This window comes from Pteropus alecto, unplaced genomic scaffold, assembly GCF_000325575.1.
Source record: "Pteropus alecto unplaced genomic scaffold, ASM32557v1 scaffold22, whole genome shotgun sequence".
Lineage (NCBI taxonomy): Eukaryota > Metazoa > Chordata > Mammalia > Chiroptera > Pteropodidae > Pteropus > Pteropus alecto.
Window position 1 is genome coordinate 9,741,588 of NW_006434839.1, and position 9,938 is coordinate 9,751,525.

The following is a 9,938-nucleotide window of genomic DNA, read 5'->3' on the forward strand; positions in this document are numbered from 1 at the left end:
TTTGTGCGGGGGAAAATAAGACATCAACCAGGGGCTGAGGCCCTCAATCTCATGGTCACCAGCCTCTTGTTTGACTTCCTCAATGACAAGGAAATATCCTGTTTATGGGTCCAAATAGGTCATGAACTCTTTGAAGGCAGGAGTCTTATTCAGCTTTGCATCATTAACTCTGAGCAAAGTGCTTCATATACAGGGTTTCTGTTTATTCCACATTTCCAATTTGCTGAAGAGTCACAAATACCTAAGCATTTACCTTCAACCAAAGGGCAAGGGGAAGCCAAGAACAGGTCATTGCCCCTGGACCACTGCCCCGAGAGTTCTGCTGCATGGACATGTGTGTATGGAGTGATGATGATGGGGTAGGGGAGGATTCAAGGTCTGTGCAGAGATGACTAGGCTTAGTCCCTGTGCTCAAACACACATGAGATGTAGAGCAGCCTGCTACTCAATCCTGGGCCTTTGGAAGTTAGTGGTCCTATAGGGAGAAAGAAATGAGAGGTAAGGAAGTGAGGAGTGGGAAGAGAGAGAGGAGGGTGGGAGGAGGGAAAAGGAATGAGAGGAAGAAAGGAGAACTTTTTCATCTATATGAATGTAGGAAACTGGTTAAGTAAAGAGAGAACAGATTTTTTGCCTCTTTGGCCAAAATGTCTTTGGGGAAATGTAGAACAATGTATCTGGTCGAAAAGCCTCACACAGTACTGAGACCCTGGTGATCCAACTTGTCTTGATAGCTCCCTATGCCTGAAGAGCCCACCCTGCTCACCTGCTTTAGGGTCTTCACACTTTCATGGATGGGCCTGGGTAATCCAACCAAGGTATCTGTGTCCCTGTGAAATGCAAGACACATCAGATCATAAGCTTCGAAAGTATAGAGAACTACCGATAGTCCTTAAAGTCACATGGACCATGCCACCTTCAGCATCTGATATCCTGGATCTTACTTTACAAGTTTCCAGATCTCTCATCATTGCTAGCAGGACACACAAATAATGGTACACAGAAGTGTTCCTAAAAATTAGGATTTTTATATTGCCTTTTGAGGACTCATTTTGTCTGGGAATAGTAGGTTCCTACTTAAAAGAGCATGTAGCCCAATGACGCTTTTGACAGTGAAACACCAGTAACAATGCTTTCTCAGATTTTATAGAGGCCAGCGGGAAGGATTCATGAAGGTGGGGAGGTGGGGGAAGACTGGGTCTGTTCTGACCATATCTCTTCTTCACAGAATTCTGACCCATTAGAGCAGGAAGGGTCCCTAGGGACCATGTGATCCAACACTCCTATGAGGAAACTGAAGCCCAAGAGAGAAATGACTTATTGCTTAGGGCGCCGCACTGGCTAAAAGCAAAAAAGTTCTCCTAGGAAACTGGAAGGAAAAAATTTCATGGAAAGAGCCCAAAGTAGTCACTGGGAGTTGCTCATAGGTTGCATCATGACTACTGGGCAAAATCTCTCATTCCAAGCCACCCGCTCCTCTGGCCCCCTAAGAACCATTCTATAGCCATTCTGACCATCCAGTCACTTACTGCCCCAGAGTGAATCCGATGAACTTGTTCCTGCTTAGCTCCAAAAAGTGCTCAATGTCCTTCTGTCTGAGAGGATGGTGGAGATGAACCCAAGAGGAGGGAAGAAAAGCAAACCTTGAGAGAGAGAACCTTTGGGCTCCTACCCCTCCAACTGGAGCGCTGGAGCAGGGGCGGGAAGAGAGCAGCTAATAGAGGAAACTTCAAACCTGGAGTCCTGACTCCCGGCCCAGCTCTTTGAGCCTTGAATACATAGACCACTCCACCCTGGGTCTTTAGTGATTGAAACCACAAAGCTTGGGGTCCTTGGTTCTATCAAACCTACCTGACCTTTGGTGCCCAGGGAAGACCTTTAGGAAAAGCCACTCGCTCAGCAGAGAGAGGTGCCTGCGAGGGTGGAGGTGGCACCAGAGGGTCCTGCTCTAGCAGGTCTAACTCTCCATCCAAGGTTCGTTCTCCATCACCAGCAGACTCCTCTTCTTCCTCTGTGGTTGGTTCCTCAGTCTTAAAGAGATCTCTTTCATTGTAGATGTCCAGGCTGTCCTGCTTAGTCAGGAGTTGCTGGAGGGGTAGGGAAGGGGAGGAAGGTGTGAAAAGATCACACCCTGGGCATCCTTGTCTGAGGCCATCCTCTTCCCATGGGCTGCTGGACTTCAGGGAACATGGATTAAGAACCCAGCTCTTGTGAGAATATCCCCATCTCTCCTCAACTCTACTGTCCTCAGCAGGCCCAATCCCAGGACAAGCAGCTCTTGGAGAACCATGCCAATGGCCAGGGAACAGAGCATAGATAATCCCACAGTCATAGTTACTTAGCTTTCAGAATGCACCGATGCCTTTTTTTTTTTTTGGCCAGCATTTTTCTTCCTAATTATGCTCCACTTAGGTGAACATTCAATTAGTTTGCCTTTGTGAGCATACACCAGCTGGCTGGCTGAGGAAGAGGAAGACAGAAGCTTTCTGCTAGGCAGAGGGAAGTGAGTTTGGAATTTTAAATCTTGTCACAGAAAGAAAAAGATTGGACAGAAATAGGCCAAAAAGTTAACAGTCACTGCCTCTGGTTGTTAAGATTGTGGGTGATTTCTTTTCTCCCTCCGCATTTTATATTTGTTCCAAATTTTCTACAATGAGTAAGCATTACTTTATAAAATAAAAAATAAAGGTTAAAAAAAATCACACTGCAGATAATGTAGACTAGATAACTGTACTGGTCCTGACACCAGTAGCTGAACTCAGGTAGATGAGGCGTGAGTTCATGGAAGCATGGTCAGGTCCCAGGGCAATTTATCATTTTGACCTTTCCAGAGATGCAGACTCTACCTAGAACCCTAACCTGTCATCTCCCGAATGTAAGTCTCTGGTTCCAGGGCCAGACAAGAGCATGGCCCTTGCTGCTGAGAAAATGCAAAAGTGCCTCATCCCAGGCACATGGATTTTCTGAAAGCCCTGTTCACGTGCCCTGGATCCCAATCCCCAGGATTATACCCTAACATAATTCTTATTCAGGATAGTAAGGAACTCCAGGCATTAAGGTCCAGGCCAATGACTCTGTAGCAAGACAGGGATCTATAATATGATACCACAGTGTTACATCGTGACAGCTCAGGAGTCTGTCAGGGCTAGAGGATAGAGGCCAAAGTATTGACAGTAAAGTTTCAGGCTGGTCACAGGGCCAACCAGAAGCAGGATTAGCTGGGTCATTTTTGCCCTTTCCTACCATATCCAGAGTAGCTTAGAATCTTGAATTTTGGCCAGACAGTGCCACAACACCACTGTGTGCTTTAGTCTATACCCTTCGAGAACCACGGCGGCCTCGCAGCTTGGAGGGTGGTGGTGCCAACTGAGATTCTCCCAGGTCCAGAGTGTAAGAGGGCGGGGAGGCGGCGCGCATGCTCTTCACCACCTGGATGCTGTCTTCAGCCAGAGGAGGCAGGCCCAGTTCTGCCCGCTTCTGCACTTTGAGAGCCTGCAGATGCTCAAAGCCACCGAGGGTAAACTAAGGGGTAAACAGGACAGGGGCAGAGATGACAGAGGAAGGGAGGGAAGTTAGAGAGAGCAGGGAAGCATGGATGGAGAGAAACAGTCACAACCTCCAGTTCCCCTCAGACTCCCTCCTTAATTAGGAAGTAATAAAACAGGAAGGGGCAAACGTGGTTACTATCCTAGTCTGAGGAGATCCAGGGTCAGGATAAAGCATTATTTAAAGACCCAGGACTGGAAATATCACCAGAAATTAGGAAAAGGACTTGTAGGGGCCACCACTGAAAAAAACAGGAAAATGTATCTCCCTTTTAAGGACCACATCCAGATGCTGCAGTCAAGAGGCAGTGCCCCTTAAGGCCTGTGCTGGAGGGTATGTTGTTCAGCCAGGCCTGTGGGGTGGGAGCCACAGATGAAGGAGCAGGCTGAATAATAAAGATTTCATTTTTTGAAAGCGAATCCTCATCTCCAACTCATAGAGTAGCATCTCTTGTCAGTCCAACAGAAACAGATTGCCTGCTCTGACACAGAACATCTGATTTCTCTAGGACAGCTTTGTTGTCCCTCCATTGGCTAAGAGCTGCCCTATTCTTCTGCCTAACTCCTGCCTCCTGGAACTGGACTAGAAGAAACTGAGGTGGCAGAGAGCACTGCTGATCTGCTAAGACAGGAGTGGGGAGAATGAGCCACTCACCATGACCACCTTCCATAGCAAAAGCAGGACCTTCTTTATGGGGAAGTGGGGAGCCAGGCCGCTGCAGAACTTGGTAACCATGGAGAAAAGCAGAAGGGCAAAAGGCTCCTCATTATGCATGGAGAAGCCTGAGGGATGTGGAGAGAGGCAAGTGAGAAGTGAGGATGAGGTAATTGAAACCCTGCCCCTGTAACCCTGACACACTGAGGAAGGCACTCGCCACCCCTGAAGGATTTGAGTACTTGGTCCTGAGAAGGAGGCTTAGAGAGCAAAGCCCATCATCAAGGGCAGTAAGGTAGGCTATGGAGGTAAAATGGTTTATCTCTGAGAGCCTGGGGTGAATGCCGAATTAGAAGTAACAGTAATAAAGATATTGCTTTCTGGCTGAAAAATCCAATGCATTTCGTGGATCATAACTCACTTTCCCATATCAATGAATAATATATTTTTTAAATCCCCATAGGCTTTCATATCTTATTCCTGTCTGGTGACAATACTAACTTCCATTTGAACAGAGTTCAGTTTTCAAGGTGATTCGACTCATTTTTTCACGTGTGATTTGCAAAAGAATGGGAGAGGGGTGCCTATCCCCATCTAAAACCTAGGAAACTAAGGCATAGAGAAGACATTTGATGGGTCCTAGCTCACAGACACAGGGACAATCAAGACAGGCTCTCATGCCTGCTGTGCAATATCTCTGCCCTAAAAGGAAGGATGTTAATTCTATAAAAAAAGAGAAAAAAGAAAGGTTGTCTGTCCCTCTTAGAAGATATGTTTCCCCTCCACCATCAAGATGGCTTCCCCACCATTCCTCAAGTGTGTTTCTTACTCAGTTCAGTGCGGAAGGTCTCCCGGGCTGTCCTCCACCCGCAGGAGTCTGTCTCTCGCTCCAGGCGGATATTTTCCACCATTAGGTACATGACACTCAGCAGCACCCTGAGGTTACAGAAGGGTCACAAGAGGTACCCAAGGCAGCTCCCAGCCTACAGTCAGAGACCTCAGGGTTGGTCTCTGTGGGGCCCAACCTGGTGGAATTAGCAACTACTAGTGGCCTGGGTATGTCTGGGATTTGGGCAAAGGGTAACCCAGTGCTAACCATCCCCTGTTCTAATCCCATGGCCAGCCCCACTCACCGGAGCTCTGTGCTATCAGCAATGGAGATAGCTGGTTTCCGAAGAGCACTGCTACAGGCCTGGCTGTTGCTGCCAGAGGAAGGAGGGAGAGAACGAGAACCTATAAGGCCTCTTTATTCTGTGTTCCCACTGATCACACACACACAGACATGAGTACCTGCCATTCCCTGGCTATGTAGCTATAAAGAAATTGGCCTAAGGTATAGGAGCCCACGGAATTCCTCTGCCACCTCAGTAAGCCCTTATCTGTGGTAAAGATGGGCAAGGGCAGGGTCTGTGATGTTCACTCCTCTTATAATCCCCTCTGTGCCTAGTACTGTGCTGGACACAACATAGATGCTAAGCAACACTTGATGAGACAAAACTAGGGGTCACTACAGAGGTAGCAGCAAATAAGGCCACCTCTAGAGCTAGAACTCATGAGGGAAAGAATTGGGCACAACTACAGGAATTGGTCCTGTGCCTCTTGGGTCATGTTCTCAGCTAGAACAGTTTTCTCCATGGATTCCAAAGTGAGGCTGAGCTGAGAAAGTGTTTGGCTAGAAAGGCAACCCACCCAAGATATGCCCCTGAAGCCCAAGATTGAAGCCATATGTGGGGCAGAGCAGCTGATGAGGCTAACCTCAGGGAAGAGGACAGAATATCAGAGAGCATGGATGAATGTAGGGGAACTCTCAGTGAGCTTTGGACTGAGGTGCGAATAGACCCAGCTCCCCAAGGAGGTCTCAATAGTAAGGGAACCAGCATAGGACATGAGGCACCCTTCCAAGAAAGGGAGTGTCTAGGCCAACCCTCCCCTAAGGCTTCTCACTCGATTTCCATGTGTAGTAGCTCCAGGAAGGCTGAGAAGGTCCCCATCTGATAGAGCAGGAAGCAGTTGTACCTGGACCAGTGTAGCACATCGACCTCTGAATCACATTCCCCAAAAGTGCCTAAAGGACCAGATAGTGCCATAGGGGTTGAGGGAGAGGGGACATCCCAGTTCTTTCCACCCTGCCCCGTGATCTTATGACTCTCTTCCAACACCCTGCCCAACAATTAGGCTGACAAAGGTAAGGCAAGGCCGCCCAGAACTTCCCAGAATGAGGCTGGGGAGAGGAGAGGCAGACTCCAGGGTTAGGTCCAATGTGCTCATCAATGACCTGTCTTACTTGAGTTCCCTGAGAAGCAGATCCAGAGATGAGAATTCAAGTGCAAATAGTTTATTTGGGAGTTGATTCCAGGAACCATCAGTAGAGAAGTGGGGAAGTTAAATAAGGAGGAGAAGGCAGTCAAGAGCTCAACCCCAGGTTGGGGATAGCTCTGGGAAACAGTATAAAGCACAATTCAGAATCATTGCAGCCAAGAAGGGTGAGGTAGTTGCGCTATTCATCCACTAACTCCTGTCAATGAGTGTTGCTGGACTAGGAGAGCATGTTAATTCTCTGCCACTCCTGGATGCTGCAGAGAAAGCCCTTAGGCAAAATGATGAAGGTACTGGAAGCTGGAAGTTGGCCATAGCACCAGACCTGAGAGATGTGGCTGGGCACTGCCCTGCTCGCTTTAGTCTTCATTCACCCACTGTCTGCTCTTTCCTCTCCATTTATGATTTTTACACTCTTTAGCTCCCAACTAGTTGGTTCAGCCAACAATCCTATTTATGATCTCAGGGATTATTTTCACTACTCCAACTAGGTTATATCATTTCTCTCTCCAACATCTGGTTAATAGGTTTCTTCTCATTGGGTTCTGGTTATCCCCAAATTACTTACAGGATCCACTCCTGCTGCTATGTTGGCTTGAACCTTCCAACAAGAAATAATGCAGAGGACCCATGTGGGCACCTGTGGTATGCCCTTCCCTCCCCTCACTGTTGGAGCCAGGACACGGCTGATGAAAGAAGCCTCCATGCTCAGCTGGTGGTACAACGTCAGCACTGGCCACACTGACACTCTTGCTAGTCTCCAAATATGATTACAGCCCAGGTTAAGGACAAAAGAACTCATCCTGGCATGCCTGGCAAGATAAAGGCCGATTCCAAAGGATCCAGAACAGTACCTACCACCATCTTCTCTTCTTCTTCATAAGAACCAGGTTACTCCTAGCATAGATCCTGATAAGATCTGTCCTTGAAAGGCAGGGACCTTGCTTTCCCAGCATGACTTGCCTCATCCTAATCCTTATAACACCATTTCTCTCCCTAGTCTCCACGCCTCTCAAGTTGGCAAAGGAGGTCACTCACCTTGGGCCAGGTAGAGAACAGCTCGGGCCACCTTCAGTCGCTGATCCCTACTGACCACCTCCAGCCGGTCCAGGAGTCCCATCACATAGGCCTTCTGGGCATCTTCTTCCAACTCCAGCCACTCTTTGCCCTGCACTGGGGTTAGAAGGCCGTACAGATCCAGTGTCAGCTGCTGCCTCCCCTTCCTGGAAAAACTCCTTGAGAGTATAGCTACCTCTGATCTCAGCCCCCTACAAATCCTTGTCTTCAAAAGCTTTCCTTATTTAGCTGAGAAAAAAATAAGGGATGGGAAAAGTAAAGGACCCAAAATGTCTTGGCCTGAACCCACTCTGCGGCCTCATCTTCCTCCACATCCCCTCCATCCTCTACACACAGCCCATACTGTCCTATCTCTTTGCCTTTCTTCAAGGAGTTCTGTCTTCCTACATAAGCAATTCCTATTCATCATTACAGAGCAAATACAAAATTACCTCTTTCCCACTAATGCTTCAGCTAGAAGCTCTGTCCCTCAAGATACTTTTTACTTCTCCCATGACATCTACCATTTTTTCCTTGGCTCTAGCTATTTTTGTGACATACACATCTCCCCTTTGCTACTGCACTATAATCTCTTTGAAGATATGGCAAATTCACCTTCACCCCTGCCTCCTGCATCTCTGGAAAAAAAACAACTACTTACCACACATTTGTTGCATTGAAAATGGAACTGCCACTGACCAAATAAGGGAACAGAGGTCTGAGAGGATCACAATGTGGGCACATGAAACTATTATTAGATGTTATTAAGAGTAAGGCAGAGTTGGAGGCAGGGGTTGAACATTAAAGTCAAGTAGTAGGCTGGGCACAGGTTTCTACCAGGCACCAGGGCAGCAGCCCAGTCCCATGTTCCCAGGCCTCTACCCTTAAGGCTTTTCCTGCTTCTACTCCATGGCCTCTTCACTTGAGATATAGGAAACTCTGTGTCCCATATGCAAGAAGGGATAGAAAAGTTATATGGTTATGGAGAGGATGAAGAAGGATCATACTTCATTTTAGGCTTTTTCTACATCAGGCTGAGAAATCATTGAGGGAAAAAGCAGGTCTCTATGAGTAAGGATCTGGGATCACCTTGAGTCTTGAAATCTTCTTCAAAGCACCTCCTGTTAGTGGTGAATTCCAGGTTTTCAGTGTAGCTATACAATTCTGTGGCATGGAAAGATAGAACAGAGTCACAAACATTCATCAGACCCTTATGGGAGGGGTCTGGAGTAGAGAGGGTGGCATGAAATAGCTAAAGCTTCAACACATTCCTGTGTCCAATTCAATCCAGAGCCAGCTTCCTCCCTTTTGGAGCAGTTAAAAATAGCCACTTGTGTCCCTGGGTGATTAAACCATCAAACCTGTCCTCCTCCTGCCAGCTGGCTGCTATGGCAGAGAAGGCAGGCTTCCACGTTTGGTGAGGGCCAGCAGGAGGGTTGGAGCAGAGAGGGCTTAATGTCATCACTCCTGTTTCTTAGGGCTGCAATCCCTTCTGTTTGTCAACCCAGACTGGGACTACCCCGTCTCTAGGGAAGAGGAGGACAACATGACTCCTGAAAGTTGGAGGCAAAATCCTTGTGCTATTTAAGAAGCCAGAGTGAGGGCTGGAGAATATGTGTTAGATGGTTCTCTGGGGTTGGAGCCAGTTCATTCCCGCCCTGCTGAGTTTCCTCGAAGGGTATAGAAATTTAAGTTCCTGCCCATAGCCACCTGGGTAGAGGCAGTATCAAACCATGTAGAAGCAGCTATGGGTGCCCAAGGGCTGCCTGTGCCCGGGAAAATCTAACTTTGCTGACAGTGATCTCTCAATACAAAATGCAGAGAGCTTATGAGAAATAAAAATGCCCTTTCTGACACACACACACACACACACACACGCGTGCGCACACACACACACACACACACACACACACACACACACAACACATACTCCAGAACATTACACTGTACCCTCATCTTATAGAGGATGAAGAACTGCAGTAGAGAAATCAATAGGTGATAAAACAGATTTTCCCAAAACTCTGTTCCCTGAGACCCTTGCTGGAAATTTAACTAGGTCACAAATAATTCACAAAGCAAGAGAAATTCACTTATGTTCTCATTAGTTGTCTAATGGTTGAGAAATACCCTGTTTGGGAGCCAGAGCTTTTGATTTCTGAGTGCCAGAATCCTCTGGTGACTAGAATCAAATCCTATCTCTGACTCTTAAATTCTTCAGTTATTGGTGGGTAGTGTGGATATATATTTTTGAAGAGTAGAGTACAAACCCAGTCAGAAAAGGGAGCAAGGCTCTTAGGTACTGAACTTTGTTTTTGTTTATTTTATTTTTAAATTTTAGATCATGAACTTTCATCTATATATATATATTA

At 47.1% G+C, this 9,938-nt stretch overlaps 1 protein-coding gene across 1 annotated transcript in view; it reads right to left on the reverse strand.

The window, feature by feature from the left end:
• STRIP2 (striatin interacting protein 2) overlaps positions 1–9,938 on the reverse strand; it is a 41,123-nt gene that overhangs the window by 24,136 nt on the left and 7,049 nt on the right. Inside the window, exons 3-12 of the mRNA XM_006910526.3 lie at positions 8,659–8,733; positions 7,552–7,686; positions 6,142–6,262; positions 5,331–5,399; positions 5,027–5,133; positions 4,198–4,325; positions 3,316–3,519; positions 1,849–2,084; positions 1,527–1,592; positions 695–827 (exon numbers count right to left, since the gene is read on the reverse strand). Of these exons, the coding sequence (XP_006910588.1) occupies positions 695–827; positions 1,527–1,592; positions 1,849–2,084; positions 3,316–3,519; positions 4,198–4,325; positions 5,027–5,133; positions 5,331–5,399; positions 6,142–6,262; positions 7,552–7,686; positions 8,659–8,733 (1,274 nt within the window). The remainder of the gene's footprint in view (positions 1–694; positions 828–1,526; positions 1,593–1,848; positions 2,085–3,315; positions 3,520–4,197; positions 4,326–5,026; positions 5,134–5,330; positions 5,400–6,141; positions 6,263–7,551; positions 7,687–8,658; positions 8,734–9,938) is intronic.